The sequence below is a fragment of the Acipenser ruthenus genome, chromosome 8, assembly GCF_902713425.1.
Source record: "Acipenser ruthenus chromosome 8, fAciRut3.2 maternal haplotype, whole genome shotgun sequence".
Lineage (NCBI taxonomy): Eukaryota > Metazoa > Chordata > Actinopteri > Acipenseriformes > Acipenseridae > Acipenser > Acipenser ruthenus.
Genome location: NC_081196.1, coordinates 3,680,209 through 3,696,568, shown reverse-complemented (window position 1 = coordinate 3,696,568; position 16,360 = coordinate 3,680,209). Strand labels below are relative to the sequence as shown.

At 38.1% G+C, this 16,360-nt stretch overlaps 1 protein-coding gene across 1 annotated transcript; it reads right to left on the bottom strand.

Annotated features, from left to right (window-relative positions):
- Positions 1 to 29: 29 nt before the first annotated feature.
- On the bottom strand, positions 30 to 15,516 carry LOC117406493 (uncharacterized). Its single transcript, XM_059029612.1, has 21 exons — positions 15,362 to 15,516; positions 14,214 to 14,443; positions 13,881 to 14,029; positions 13,634 to 13,759; positions 13,208 to 13,369; positions 12,771 to 12,930; positions 12,290 to 12,417; positions 11,689 to 11,842; positions 11,220 to 11,317; positions 10,919 to 11,011; positions 8,222 to 8,226; positions 5,896 to 6,090; positions 5,214 to 5,455; positions 4,515 to 4,663; positions 4,220 to 4,345; positions 3,416 to 3,577; positions 2,424 to 2,745; positions 2,136 to 2,266; positions 1,539 to 1,698; positions 1,076 to 1,179; positions 30 to 559 (listed from the first exon to the last, which is right to left on the bottom strand). Exons 1-21 carry the CDS (start codon positions 15,485 to 15,487, stop codon positions 456 to 458), a joined length of 3,126 nt encoding a protein of 1,041 aa, XP_058885595.1. The 5' UTR covers positions 15,488 to 15,516; the 3' UTR covers positions 30 to 455.
- Positions 15,517 to 16,360: the final 844 nt, after the last annotated feature.

Here is a 16,360-nt window from a genome sequence, read left to right as displayed (position 1 = left end):
ACAAGACACCCATTTTTTGTATTTTTTTTTTGTATTTTATTTTTATTGAATAAATAAAATATACATCAAAGTTTCAGATAGATTACATAATGTGTGCAGTATATATACTTTGTGCAATCCTATATTTATTGTTTGTGCTTGTATACATAGATATATTTATTTTGTTAAAATGTCTGTTTCACATGTGGCTATAACCAATTCCCAGAAAGATTAACACAATCATCCATTACATAAACAGAGCCTCGCATATGCAAAATATAATCAAGCTTTTTTTTTTTTAACAGAATAGGGGTTTAGCTGAAGCTGCTACGATGCATTAGATAAAAGGAATGATTTTCAAACAACAGAAAAAAACACCAGTAGAACAGTCCACTAATGATGGCAAATATAGCTTGTTGTTGGCCTTGTAGCATTTAGACTTCAACACTGGCTGCAGCAGTGATGGCTTTAGGTACTTAGTAGCAATTCAGCCAGCCATAGTTTAACAAAACACGAACGATTCTTCTTCGCCTGTAGTCATATTCACTCTGTCTGGCGCCACTTGAGAAATACAGGTAACCTATATGAAGAAAGCAATATGAATTGAACAATTAAAAACATGTGAACAGATGTACATACTGTATATACCGCATCCTAGTTTATTGTTTGATAGACTGCATGGCCGGGCAGAACATAACACAAACTACTTGAAGCTCTCCGTGAAAACAAAAAAAACAAAGCCAATAAAAAGATGAAAAGTTCATTTCTGTACTGGTGATGTCTTACTTTATGAAGATGAAACACATTGCATCTGATACAATGCTCATGGTGCCGCTTCTCAATCATATTAAGTGTGAGAGGGACAGTCTCAATAATACAGCGTGCCACCACCTCCACAACCTTACCTTACTGAGCAAGGGGGATTTTATTCATTAACACTGTTCTGTCTATTTACTGACAATTTAACTACTTCTGTTGTGAATCAGAATACAGAAAGTGTGATAAACTGACTCATTCACTCAGCTCTTTCCCATCGGTTTCACAGTCACAGTGACTATGCTTCAACATGTCCTGTTTCTTTGTTCTTTGTACTAACCATAATTCTCAAATGCTGCATCCACCTTGGCACCAATTCCTGGGAAGTCCTGATATATTTTTTTGGGATATCCTGGGTCCATTGTACCTCTGGATTCATCGTAGCTGTAAAATATGTTATCAATTCAAATGAGGTGTTTAAAATGTTTAATAGAGGCTGTACTATCATACTGTGTTAAAACCACAGGAAGGAACACTTTTGCTTGTTACTCTTTGAACAATTAAAATGTAATAAACACATTATTTCACTGAGCATTTTCTGTTTGTTTATTATATATTCATAAAAATAAAAACAATTTATTATATATTCATAAAAATAAAAAACAATCTGAGAAAAAGGAGAAAAAGGGCGGCATTATTCTGTATGTATGTATGTATGTATGTATGTATGTATGTATGTATGTATGTATGTATTGCCTCACGAGAGCTGAGCGAGCAATACTAAGAAAGAAGCCCATACCTACCTCCAGTACTTGAGTCCGATGAAGAAGAGTGTTTTTTTAGTATGTTTTACATACACAGCAGCATCTATTTTTGTGACAGTCTGAGTAAAGCCAAACTGTGAAATTTGTTTGGGATAGCCAGGCATAGCCGTGTAACCTCTGGTACCCCAGTACTGGTTCCCTGCAGGAACAAAATGCACGGCATTATCAGTAAACATCATAAACCTACAAGCTGCACACTGTTAAGAACAAAATCCTTATTCTAAAGAACTACCCGTGACAGGACTGGACTGTGTCTCTGACAATAGCTGTATATATGTTAAAGAGTTGAGCTGTGCTACAAGCGAACATCGCTGGCCCTCACAATGCAGCTGAGCTGCTGTCTTTCTCTTAAACCAGAATGAATAAACGCCAGGAACAAAATGAAGTTCTGCTTTTCCTCCAGATTTCTGCAATTCCTCACGAACACCAGGTATAAAATAATAAATGCACTAGTCTTTTTTTGATAATGTATACAACATTGCTTATGTTCGGATTGTAGACACACATTATGGCTGGACTCATTATTATTATTATTATTATTATATATATCTTTTTTTAAATTAATAAATAAAATACCTTTGATGATGAAAACCATATCCTTTTCTGGGACTTCATACGCAGCATCGACTGAACTTATCTGTGGCCACACAGTTTTTATTGCTGTTAACTGGATCTGATTGAAAAGACTGCTTTTCTTCCAAAAGTACCTAAAACAAAGAAAGTTCCATTCACATTTCTAATAGCATCAATCCACATAGTGTGCACTGGACAACAACGCAGAGGCTAACTAGTGCGGGCTCTGCAAAATCCTAATTGTCTTCTCAACAATAAAGAGGTTGTGTGCGTATTATTTACTGTATTTACCCATCTTTGAAGAAGTAGAGTTCTCTCCTCATGCTTGTGGCAGCATCGAACACCAGGTCGCGGCTGCATTGCTCTGGAATGGCTGGGGGGTTGGGGTTGGGGTTGGGTTTTGGGTTGGGTTTGGGTTTAGGGTTGGGGTTGGGTTTGGGGTTGGGGTTGGGGTTGGGTTTGGGTTTGGGTTTGGGTTTGGGTTTGGGGTTGGGTTTGGGTTTGGGTTTGGGGTTGGGGTTGGGGTTTGGTTTAGGGTTGGGTTTGGGTTTGGGTTTGGGTTTGGGTTTGGGGTTGGGGTTGGGGTTTGGTTTGGGGCTGGGGGTCCGGACACCTTGGTGGAAAAAAAATAGGAAATAATACAACATGTATTCTTTTACTTAATTAATTTTCAGTGGGATAACTGCAATGTAAAACAAACTTTTAACAATCATGAAAAAAGAAAGATGGCAAGTTGAAAATCACCAGTGTTCAGCAGTGGAGAGGGGGCATTTAGTGTACTTGCCTTTAAGACATATTTATTGGCAGATATTGTCAGTTTACCGCCTCTGTACACTAATATAAACGTCAGTATCCCGCTACCAATCCATTTTTACTACATTCAATGCGGAAATTAGTTGCCATTGAGTGGTACACAGTTGTAAAGGTGAGGGAAGGACAGCTTTTTTCTTTTTTTTATTTCCATTCAACACATTATTGAATAGATTTATTATATACCTGCTGATAAATACTTCTTAAAGGAAATTATGAGTGTGAGTTTCTGCACACCCCAACTAAATATTGTGGTTCCATTAAAAAAACAAACGTATTATTAAGTATAATATCCTGTTTTATCTTTTGAGAATAGCATTGGAAGATGCTGTGTGTAACCGTTGACTGCTGCACACAGTAGGAAAGAGAATGGTGTTGTGGCATGCACATTTCAAAGGAGCTCCTTCTTGTCAGTAAACTAGCTTCTGTGGTGATTGTGTTCAGGTAAATGTGTTATTAGTTAACAATATTACCATATAAGGCTTGGACACCCCTCCTGTCATCGTCTGGTAGGCGGTACCCTTTCGTGTCCACATAGTTGTATGTGGGATACATCAAAGCGGTCGGATCCCTTGAGTGGTCCAGCCCAAGTGCATGGCCAAATTCATGTGCTGCCACAAGCAGCAAGTTTACTCCTGAAAAGAAAGGGGATGTTCAGTAGGCATTCGTTTACCAGCTCGTTTACCAGGTCCCTGAATATCGATGGGGTTTAAACACACTCAGTGCATGTGGAACATCAGAAAAGTGGAATAATAATAACAGTGCCAAAAAGGAACGAAACAGCAGGAGCAAAAGTGCTGTCACTATATCTCTGCGATCAGCAACATCTTCATATGCTGAGTGTGTGGAGGAAGCACAGGGATAGCATTCTCCCTTAACCACGAGGTCTCTATTGCATATAAAATAAAATAGAAATGCATACAAAAACATACAACCACGATTAAAACAAGATGGCACAGATCACTGTGCAGTTTTACAAAATCCCAGGATGGCAATAACTTAAAAAAAAAAAAACAAGAGCATGTTTCAGTCAGGTACCAAAATAGAAAATACATTGCCATTTGGATATTATTCAAGGACTACGTGGCACAATAACCAAATGCTTTTTTACCTGTTTCTGTGCACACTTTCCAAAGTGATCTGTGAAATGAAGCATGAACAATGTGGATATCTTTTCTAAATGCTATTATTATTTCATCCTCTTGTATTGTCCCTTCAGTACAATCTTGGAGCCAGTATCAGTTTTGTCGATCGTGTCGACCACGTAAAGCACTTACCTCTTGCGCTCAAGGTCCAGGTTTCATCTTCATCGAAGTGAGTGTCCCCTCCTTCGTCGGGCCCTGGTGAGCTGGCATGCGCCAGAACCCCATGTGGACCATCAAAGGGATGGAAGTCACCGTGGGCTACGAAAGAGATGGGAAGAACCGGTTACATACAGATGCAGTGAAGTGAATCATTGGTACAGGAGAACCAGGATTTGAAATATGAAGACAAGGTGGGTGTTCTTCAAAACTTCTGTGTATGGAAATAAATAAGATGTGCCAATTAAAGCAAATCTGTGGTAATACACACCCCCTCCCTTGAAGAGGATCATGATGTCTGCTGTGCCACTGGAGATCTGAGTGAATGCCAGCGGGATCACATCGCTGTACAGTTTAAAAGCCTGGGCAATGGCAGCATCCACCTCGCTTCGCTTCAGATCTGAAGTGTACTGTGTGATTCTGCAAAGGGAATGGCAAAAGAAGGTGTTAAAGAAGCAGACCTTTAGAGATGTTTATCAAGATGCACAGAAACGTTTCAGTTTATATACTATGCTGGTTTCCCAAGCTTCAGAATATATAGTAACAACGTTCATGTTTTAGCTTGTGGGCTCATGTTAATATACTGAGCACTCATTTCAGCCTGTACCAATGAGGCACTTACATTATACAAAATACACACCTAGAATGTTAGGATTGAGGCATAATTTATATATATAGGAACATAATTTAATTTAACGTCATGTAATCAAATAAACAACAAAATGATGTCATGAAAGTCTACCGGAAGCCATAATAGTAGTACAGTAATTCATGTTAGATTTCAAAATGTCACATTTTACAATTTGTGTCAGTTTTTTTCAAGTATATGGAAAAGGAGTATGTAATTCAATATGTTAGCATAACATTATTCAGCAGGTCTCATTCGACTTTATGGGGAAGCAAAACTTTTGCCCATAGCTGTACATATATAGTGTACACACAGTATCCAATTAAAAATGTGTACTGTTACCTGTATGTGACAGTTTTCTGTTCCCATTTCGGTCTTCCATGAAAGTGCCCATATCGACTAATATCAGAAACCCCACACCTGGGTTTCTTCATCACCTCCAGAGTCTTGCTGTCCAGTTTTCCAGTGACCTTCAACCCAAAGAAGTCCTGCATCTCCTCCAGGCTGGTCTTGAAAGAGCTCTTAGCTGCTTTTGCAACTGGGGAAGTCTCTGCTGCACCATCAAAGAAATGAGCAAGAAAATCCTGCAGACACAGAAGGCAGAACGGAACAACTCATTCACTTGCAAATCTTTCACAGCAACACTCAACCAAAAAAAAAGCATTTGCAAAACAAATTAGAATTGGGTGTGTTGCTAGAAATAAAATGTCATTTTCCTTCGATGCAACTGGCTGCTGATCAAATTTAACAAGAAATATATCATCTTGCTACCCTGTCTACATTATAATGTATATTGGTTTGTGTTGGTTACTACTGTTTGCTAAAATGTAAGAGTGGTTCTCTTTGAGTCATGGTTATCAATAGTTTAAAGAGGAATACAATCCAAGAAAAAGAAATCTTTTAGTGAGCATTTAGTGATTTATTAATTACTTGGTTCTATATACAGTACTATAAAAAAATGTTGTAGTCTTCAGACAGGACTGCATTCAAAAAAATAACATCTGGAAGCTTGGTTGACCATTACCTTTGCTTGCTTGTAAACTTCATCTGTGAAAAATGTATCGGCTTCATCAGTAAAGTGCTCTTTGTCATCAAAATCTCCCAGCAAGTCACCCTGAGGGGCAGCAAAAACTAGAGCTATGCTCAGCAGAACAAGCTGTGCTGAAAAGGAGAAGCGAGCCATCGATTGCTTCTTCTGCAGAGAAGAGAGATCATTCCTCTTTCAACCTGCTCAGCTTTATATTGGGCTTTGCAGGTGTGCCTACATTTCATGATAATGCATGAGCTAAACACCCCAAAAAGCATGGGCTTTGTATGCATCATTTCCTGGAAGCGATGCCCAGGATAATACATTCCTTTAAATGTGTCACAGCTTGTCTGGACTTAAAGTAAAGTGAACATTCGTAATAGAAAAGCAGGGGAGGGTCCTTCATGCATACCTGCTCTGGGCCATATAAGTTCAAAGAGGGGGTGAGGTTGTTTACAAGTAAATGATGCCAGTCTTAAAGAAGAGTTTTCTTTATTTCTGTATAGTGTCTGTTTGTTATAAAATGTAATTGGGGCTTTTATAAACATAACCATAGATGAACCTGTGCATTCTGGTACAACAGAACACTAATTTATATACTTTCTATAGCGCCTTTCATCACAAGGATCTCAAAGCGCTTCAAACACACCAAAAAAATGAAATTAAACCACTGAATTAAAAACAATGCAGAATTTTTTAAAAAATGTGGTTTTAATTGTAAAATCAGAAAAACTAAGATAAAATGCTAGTTTGTGAAAATAGAACAACTAAAAACAGTCTATTAAAAAAAAACATTGATACAATTAATAAAATACTGTAGGTCACATTGTCTGTTGGCAATAACTTTTCCTCTATAGCAGGGGTGTTCCAAAGCTGGGTGTTCCAAAGCTGGGTGTTCCACTCCTGGTCTTTGTTCCAACCCTGTTCTGAATCATTTAATAGAACCCATTAACCCTCCATCCAGACCCTGTAGCAGTTATTATATCATTTTACTTGTTAAACCTGGAGTGGAATGTCTCTCCAGGACCGGGATTGGAACCCCCTGCCTATAGCATTGTATTTGAGGCGCATATTCCAAATGAAAGTATAACAAAGTAAAGAATTAAAGGAGTCCATTATAAAACTGCTTGTGCTAATAAAAGGTAAAACCTTGGTTGGCACTTCTTTAATGAGTTTTGTGTTTATTAACTGTTAACAACAATCTTAATGGCATCTTAACATGAGTTCATTTTCTGAACACAGTAACCTATTTTATATAAAAACCATTTCAAATTAAATTAACTTGTACAGTATGTTCAGAGTCATTTACCTGAAAATGACTAACACGCCACCACATATTAGTTACCATTTACATTAGGTGATAAACATACGTTAGTAAGCTACAATAGTTATTAACTCTTAATAAACCAAAACGTTTTTACAATATCTATCGTCCTTTAAAAACATGTGCAATGGAAAGCACCCTGATAGATCAGTGAGGTAATTTAACAAGCAAACAGAAGGATTCAATCAAGCTGGGCTTGCTGCTACATGCTCCTCAATTATTGCTGCGTTTTTGACATTTTCCTCAGACTGAGTAAAAACAAGATTCTATCGGCTTCTTTCAGCGGCTGTTTTTCAGTGGCCTCACATTAAATCCTTTCCCAGATCCAACCTGGACAAAAAACTCAAACTAAAAACTGTAGGTGTGGGGATGAGCACCTCTTTTAGAAAAGCAAGACAACAGCCAAAAAAAAAAAGAAACAAGGAACACGTGTTTTAATGAAGACTTTTAAATGAAAATAGCTATTAAAGCAAAGGAAATTGAATTCCTAATTTACATTGTGTAATATAATTACTATATCGTCATGGGGTTGTTTCCATGTATGGTGTATACAGTATTACATCTAGTAAGAAAAGCAATAATCAAGAGCCTGGCAAAAATAAAAAGTTATGTCAAGTCTGGGGCACCACTTTTTTCTCCCTGAAAGAAAAAAAATATATAATAATATAAAATACGCATGTGGTTCTGAATAATGCATGTATGAATAAATACATCAATGGATGATACAACACTCAACATCATATTTAAGTTAATACACTGTGTAATGGGTTCCCTCAAGCACTTACTCAACTGATATCAATATAAGTACTTATTAAGAGGCCCCTGTCAGCCCCTGCTTCTACACTGAATTCAATTGGCTGAGATGCCAACTCATTTTAGCTTTTAATATTCAATTACCATGAACTTCAAGGAGTTCTGTAGTTATTGAACATTATTCAATAACCAAGGAGCCCCCGAATGTTCATGACGTTCATAAAAAGAAGATAACAAGATATTTACACAACCTGAAAAGGACACAGAGGAGCACAAATATTAGGCAACAGCAAAGACAGTGCCGTAGGATCCAGCAGCTGGCCTCCGGTAAGACAGACTGAAGCATTTAAACACATTGCACTTTACCAGTATGGAACAGGAGTTTTTCTCCATCTCGACAGAAAAAGAGGAAAAAGCCACCTCTTCCAGTAAATCAGCCACTTCCGGTACCCCACACCTTGGTTTCTTGGTTTCTTCAGCCATGATGTCAGAATCCAGTTTGCCAGGCACTTGAAGGCCAAAGAACCGTTGCATTTCTCTGATTTTCTGTCCCATAGAGCTTCTCTGTCCAGGGCTCACGGACGTGAGGTTAAAGAACCTCACCGGGTATTATTTACAGGAGGAACATTATTAATATGCACTAGGATCATAATAAAAACAGGATTGCACCTTTTTTTAAAATCATTGCATATTGCTTTTTTTATTTACTATGGATTAACAGTGCTGTGATTAGGCCTAAAGCCAGTCTGGAAGAGCTCATTAGTGGTAAGATGGTCTTGTAGTTGTTTGGCCACAATACGTTCTAATGTTTTAGATAAAAAAGAAAGATTTGAAATGGGATGGTAGCTATTAAGACAGGAGGCATCAAGGGAAGGCTTTTTTAGGACAGGAGTAACTATTGCAGTCTTGAAAACAGAAGAAACATGACCATGAGATAAAGAAAGATTAATAATATATGTTAAGGCTGGAGTAAGATCCTTCCCATAGCGCTGAATCAGTTTTGAAGGCCATGGGCCAAGGGAACAGGTTCTGGGCTTAGATTTAGTAATCAAGTCACAAATCTCATCTGGCTCAGTAGAGGAGAAATGGATAAGCTTTGGTGTATTGGGCAACACTGAGGAGGGAGGACAAGTGTAAGTTCCAGAATTAGAAAAGGAACATATAATCGAGTCAACCTTTTCCTTAAAGGAGGAAGCAAAGTCGGTAGCACTGAAAGAAGATGGTGTATTTGGGGCAGTATTTGAACCCAGGAGGACATTAAAGGTTTTAAATAGTGTTCTCGGATTGCTACGCCCATCCCTGATAATCATAGAGTAGTAAAGTGACCGCGTCTCAGAAAAGGCAAGAACATAGTTGAGAGTGTCTTCTTTCCAGATTGCTTTATGGACCAAAATACAGCAATGTCATTGACGTGGAGGTCAAAAACTTGAAGACCAGAGGTTAGTACAAGATCTAAAACATGGCCACGGTTATGAGTTGGGGATCAAACATGTTGATAAAGTCCAAAACAATCAATGACGCTGAGAAAGAAGCAACAGGTGGATAAGTGGGGGAGTCCATGTGAAGATTGAAGTCACTCATGATGATGAGTCTAGTGGTAAGCAAATAAAGTACAGTTAAAAAAAATGTGAGAATTCAGGATAAAAAGTAGAATTAGCTTTAGGTGGACGATAAAGTACCACAAGATTAAAACACAATGGAAATGCAAATTTTACTGCAAGATATTCAAAAGAAAAATAGTTGTCAAAAGATAGAGCAGTAGCAGTGTAGGAGGATTTAAAAATGACAGCAGATCCACCACTCCTTCCTGAATTACGAGGTTTGTCGAGAAAAGAGTAGTTAGGAGGTGTAGCCAGATGCAGGGAGGAGAGATCTCCAGAAGAGTGCCAAGTTTCAGTGAAAGCAACAAAGTCAAACCCTTTCCAAGATATATTGGTTAAGATAGCCAAGATAGTAAGATAGCCTTGTTATTTAGGGAACGAGCATTTAAAAGATCAATTTTGAACCCACTAGATTGTGCAGTGGTGTTGCTAGCAGCAAGAGACTTCGACACAGGTCTAAGAACTCGAGATGGGCAGAATCTATTTCTCCCCCTTCCCTGAGGTGTTGAAATAGATTGATTGGAGCAAGGGATCCATGCATTAGGTACAGAACTGGGGATCAACGTAGTGGAAAAGAATCTGAAAAAACACATAGCTAACTATTAGTCTGTAATAGCTGTGGAATACACAAAGTGTAATAAATAAAGTTAAATGATGTGTGATATAAAAAACTAATTTCACAAAAGACCATTTACATTGCTTTGTTAATAATAATTTTATTTGTAAAAAAAAAGAATGAATGAATGAATGAAGGAAGGAAGGATAATAATACCCTTAAAACAGTTTATCACAGTATTTTTGCACAGTATGTTTATGTTTGCTGCTTTCCCAGGGTTATACTATGAATTTACTACAGTTTACCCTGGTTTGCCATGTTTCTTTATTAATGTTTTACCCTACTTTGCTATTCTTTACAATGCTTACCTATGCTTTAGCATGCTTTCACTATGCTTTAGTACACTTTGCTATGCTTTTACAATGGAAACTTTTAAACTATTCCTAAACCCCAATATACATTTATTTGTGTGTGGAATTCAGCTTATATTCAGTTTACATCTTTGAACATCTTGTAACATCTCTATGGAATTTTGGGCACTAAACACATATTATCTAACTATCTCTCTATCTAGCTATCTCTCTCTCTCTCTCTCTCTCTCTCTCTATCTATCTATCTATCTATCTATCTATCTATCTATGTATTTAATTGGATATAATTAAACTTAGTCCTCTCTGTGCAGTACTCTCAACATTTAATATATTCCATACATTAACAAAAAGCATTATTGGGTGGTTGGTTTTACTGAGACTCAAAGTTGACTCTCTTCTGTTATAGCTTAGCAGCCGAGCAATGCTGAGTTCCTCTGTGTGCTGATGACTCTTTTGCTCTTGAGGTCATACTGGTAGAGGAAGGGGCCACTGGAGAAATAGTAGTTACCTGGAACAAGATGAGACAATATTACAATCCTGCCTCAAGGTGGCACTACCACCTCATTAATGTGATGTGCCTGGATGAGGCACAAAGGAATATCCACAAGAAACTGTTTCTTAATGGTTAGGGTTAGGGTTAGGTTAAGGTAAGGGTTAGGGTTAGGGTTAGGATTAGAGCAGTATACACACTTATTGAGATATAAAAATAAACTTACCAGACATTACAAAGGCAGCATCCACTCTTGACCCAATTCCTGGAAAGCGACTTGAAATTGTACTCTGGTTCTCCATTCTTCTTGTTCTTTCATTCAAACTATACAAACAGAAAGAGAGTCTCTCGTCTACAATATCCATTGGATTTCAATATCTACCCTTATTTTACACACTAATTAGAGGCCACTGGCCAAATGTAATGGGGTGTGGATGGCCACAGACATATAAATGCATTGCATTAATTTTATCTGGTGACTGGTGACCCATGTACTAGAAAAGAGTCCACTGCTTTGTCATGCACTGAATAGAAAGTGTGTTATTAATCCAAGTTGAAATAATATGAAAGTATTGTGCAACCGGGCAAGATGTAAAAAATCAAACTGGTGAAGATCAATACAGTAATTAGTACAGTACAGTAATGGCTTATGCATTATACGGATCATGAGACCAGTCGTCTTCACTAGATATTACCTGTAGTGGTATTCCCCAACAAAAAACAGGGTTTGTCCCATCTCCTTGATGTGCACAGCTGCATCAATCTGTGTGACCGTGCGTGGAAATCCCAGGAAACCAATGCCATGATGGAAAACAAACCCATTCTCAAAGAGCAACCAGAATTGAGATCCTATGTAGTTAACAAAAACGGTTTAGCACTTTAAAATGATATTATTTTCTATTATTCTTTTTGTTATTTCGATCTCTCTTGTACATCATTTAATAAAATTGAAATAGCGAAGGGTGCTGGCACAGTATAATACAAGTCCAACTTTCTGTTACATAAGAACCTTGAAGGTGGAACAACCAAGGCATTCAAATACACGTCTTTCTCATTTCCACTATAACATTCATAGGGGCTTTATTGTTTGCTATTCATTTTGTATTATTTTATTTATCACTTTGACACCCATGTGAAGCCCATAATTGATGTAGCCTTCTTCCTCTGATACTTCCTGCGTTACAGGTTAAATTGGCCCCCTTGGCTCTGCCGGACCCTCATAGGCAGCAGGGAATGTTGCTCCATGGGAGTTGTAAACCTGTAACGCATGAAGTGAACAGAAGATCTTGAACTCACCTTTAAATGCCAGAAGAATATTTCCCCCAGATAATTCATAAGCAGCATCGATGTTTGAAGGAAGTTGTGGCCAGTTGGCCTTGATTGACTCTTTAGTCACATCATTGCTGCTTTTTCTCCAGAAGTCACTAAAAAGTTTGAACAACTGGTTTATATATAGTATTGATATATACTGTGTGTGTGTGTCTATATACTGTATATATATATATATACCTTTTCATTTTCTTCATTTTTGTACACTGCAGTTCTCTCTCTCTCTCTCTCTCTCTCTCTCTCTATATATATATATATATATATGTATATTATGTATGTATATATGTATATTAAAATGTATAAAAATGTATATTAATTACACACAAACTTACATTACCAAACATTGATGACTAATATGATCAGGGCCTTTCTTGAAACGTTCATATTGCTTGACAACTAACAATACATGTAAATGCAGTAACAGGGCTGAGTGCAATCAAGCATTTACCTGCCCTTGAAGATAATCAGATCCCCGTTCAGTGAAGCAACAGCATCCAGAGTCAGGTTGGGATCGCAGTGGTTCGGCTGAGAGGGTGTGGACTGAGGGTTAGGCACAGCCGTCGGAGGGGGCTTGGTTGTAGGTTGGGATGGAATAACTGTAGGTTTCCCTGGGAATTCAAGCATCCATCATTGACTTCTACTGCAGCTTGCTAATTTCATGGTACCATGTACCATGTGGGATCACTGGTACTACTCCTACCGTGACAACATAGAAAGAGCACTGGACTGGTATTCTGTGAACTTAACTTCAAGGGTTTCCCACCATCATTGTATGCAACTTTGTTTACCAGTGTAATATATGGCAAATATATGGGTGAGCGTCAACTGGAATTTAAAGTTATTAATTTGTCTTTAGAATTAAAAAGAAATGTCACGTATACGTACCATATAAAGCTTGGATTCCATTTACATCATCAGTTGGAAGTTTATATCCTTCTGTGGGAACATAGCTATAGGTGGGGAACATCAAAGCCAATGGATTGTTGGAGTGATCTAGTCCCAGAGTGTGTCCAAATTCATGGGCAGCAACAAGGAACAAGTTGAAACCTAAACCAGAACAAGGTTTAAAATGATTCAGCAATTACAGTCGAGTTTATAATGCAGTGCTGTATAAACCAGAGCACCCCTGTTGTGTGCAATAAGCCGGAGGAACAAACAGCCTCAATGCGAGCCAGAGAATGAGAGAAGAGTTTATTCCCCTCCTCATCTAATCATCGGCCTCTCAGTTTGAGACTCAGGGATCTTGTTCATTAAGCGATTTAAAGTCTGTTTTCAGCCAGTAAAGAACATAGCAAAGACAAATCGTGTTACTTCTCGAAGTCGTTGTCCACGTTTCATCTTCGTCAAAGTGAGCATCTCCACCAATGTCACTCCCAGGTCCGAAGGCGTGAGCCAATGTTCCAGATGGGCCGTCAAAGGGATAAAGGTCTCCGTGACCTGAAAGAATGAACAAAAAACTGTTTATCCCATGAAAACCAAGGTGCTTCATATACATACAGTACGGTGTGCCATCAGTACTGCTCCAGTGTTTGCAATGGAATTCTACTATGGAACTTACTTTTAGCTCCAAAAGAGATCATGATGTCAGCCGTTCCGCTGCTGATTTTGGTGAAGGTGAGAGGAGAGACGTCACTCCAGACTTTGAAAGCCTTTGCAATGGTTTGATCCACATCTGCTACCGTCAGATCAGGAGTGTAGTTTACAATTCTATCAGCAAAGGAGCAATTATTAAAACAAAAAAGAAACATTGTATTAACAGTTACATTTCTAATACAGAGATTACAAATACATTTAACTGTTTCTCAATTAAAAATACATTTAACTGTTTGGGGAATGTCACCGTTTGTGGATATGAGTGACTGACTGATTGCAATATTAAAAGAAAACAAACCTGTATGTTATTTTATTAGTTGACCATTTAGAATTCGATGATAGAAAACTGTATTCTGCAACATCTGGAACCCCACATCTGGGCTTCTTCATGACCTCCACGGTGTCCCTGTCCAGCGTCCCGGTGACATTGAGCTTGAAGAACCTCTGCATGCGTTTCAGGGTCTCTGTGACTGGGCCCCGGCTTCGGCTTTTGACGGTGCTTACAGTATAGAAACGGTTTAGGTATGCCTGAGGATTATTAAAAAACGTATATATCGTTAACATGTTTCAAACTTTAAAATGTTATGCATTCAATCTGTTTTTAATGTTTAGCAAAATAGAAAGGTATGAATAATGCATCCTCTGAGATTATACCCTGGAGGGATCTGGCCATATAGGCATCACTTTAATCATTAAGCCACTGGGTTTCCTCCTTGCTTTAGTTGTCTTTGATATTACCCTGAATGCTAATTGTTAAATTAACTCAAATGTATGAGCTTAATTAGTAGCAGTGAATAAATGGTGAAGGTAAAGCTGTGTCTTAATGCTTTACGCAAGTAATTAAACTCTCAGGGTCCCCTTTCTTTTAATTAACAAACAGTCAATACATATTGACTGTCAATCATGATTCACGTGAGCAGTGGGTATGTTGTCTCCTGCAAAGCGACAAGCACTCAATCAAGAGTTATAAGAAACAGTCAAGCAGACAGACGTCTGCGCTTGTGCTTTCTCTTGATTGTAAAACCCTGAACTTTATGCTCCTTTCTTGCCGTCTCTGTTTTCCCCAGTTTGAAACCACACAGCGTATTACATTACCTTACTCTTCATGCTATACAGTAGATTATTAAAATGTTCAGTATAAAAATCCTTTGCTCATAGTTTTATATATAAACATTAATTCCCACAGAAACACTTAATCATGCGATGTCATGTTAATATAGGTTTGCTATATGAATCCTAAAGTCCACCATTGTACATGATACAGTATGATCCTCAGATATTTCATGTGTATAAAACAAACCTTATTGAAAATATAATAATACACCACATCCTTGCAGTTGTAGCACAGTGAGCTTCATTGGTACTGGACTGACATTGCACTGCTGCATTTGCTACCTATTAATCAAGTGTAACCCATTGTATTAATAAAGAAAGACCAAGACAAACCTCTGCAAACTGGAAATCACCCTGATTGTTTGCACTTTTGGGAGTGACTGGCATAGCCGCGGACAGCGCTATGCATGCTAAAACGATCAGCACCGAAAACTCCAAACAATTCATCTTCATCTTCATCTCCTTCTGAGTCTGCAGCTTCCTCGCAGGTCTTCTACTGGCTCTGTGGATTCCTCTCCAGTTTAAATAGAGACGGGCCTGCTTGTTTCACAACACTTGTTGATAAGGTGTGCAACCCAAACAAGGAGGTGAGTCACTGGGAGAAATGTGCTTCCAAATCTCAAACCAAGACAACTCGAGGAACTGTTATAGGATTAGCATGTTAATTATTAATCACGCTTTTGAACGCAGAAGTCAGGGCATGTTGATGTATTTAAGAAGAGTACTTTATGAGGCAGATAAATGTACATGTACTAGATAGAAGGTTGGAAGGACTAAAAGGATAAGTTGTTCATGTATAGAAATACAGTATGTATCAGTCTCAGTGATATCTAAAATGATTTAGGCTTTCGGGAAAATTATTTGATGTTCTGCCTGTATACATTCAGGACCCCCTTGAAATGAGTATATCTCAGTGGTTCTATCCTGGTTAAATAAACACGCTCGAGCTTTGAAATGTACACAAGGCAGATCCACTGGAAAAAAACATTTTCACAGGTTATTCAGTCATTTGTAGGGGTTCTTAATGTAAAATAATAATTTAAAAACATGATCATGGGAGGAGTCAGATTTTGGAGATCCTTCTGAAGAGATAAACCCAGAGCATGCAAGACCACAGGCGCATCCACCTGGATAGAAAGCACCTGACCTTCTAGCATCATGGAGGGTTATTGGTTGGTCATCAACATCCTCAAGAACCAAGGGTGCGATTTGGTGGACTTGCAAACCCAGGCTGTGATTCAGTTTAGACTCATGCATCCCTTAAGGTGATGTTTAAATATCATGGGATATTGAATTATAGTTTTGGTTGCTTATAATTAAAAGAAAAAGAAA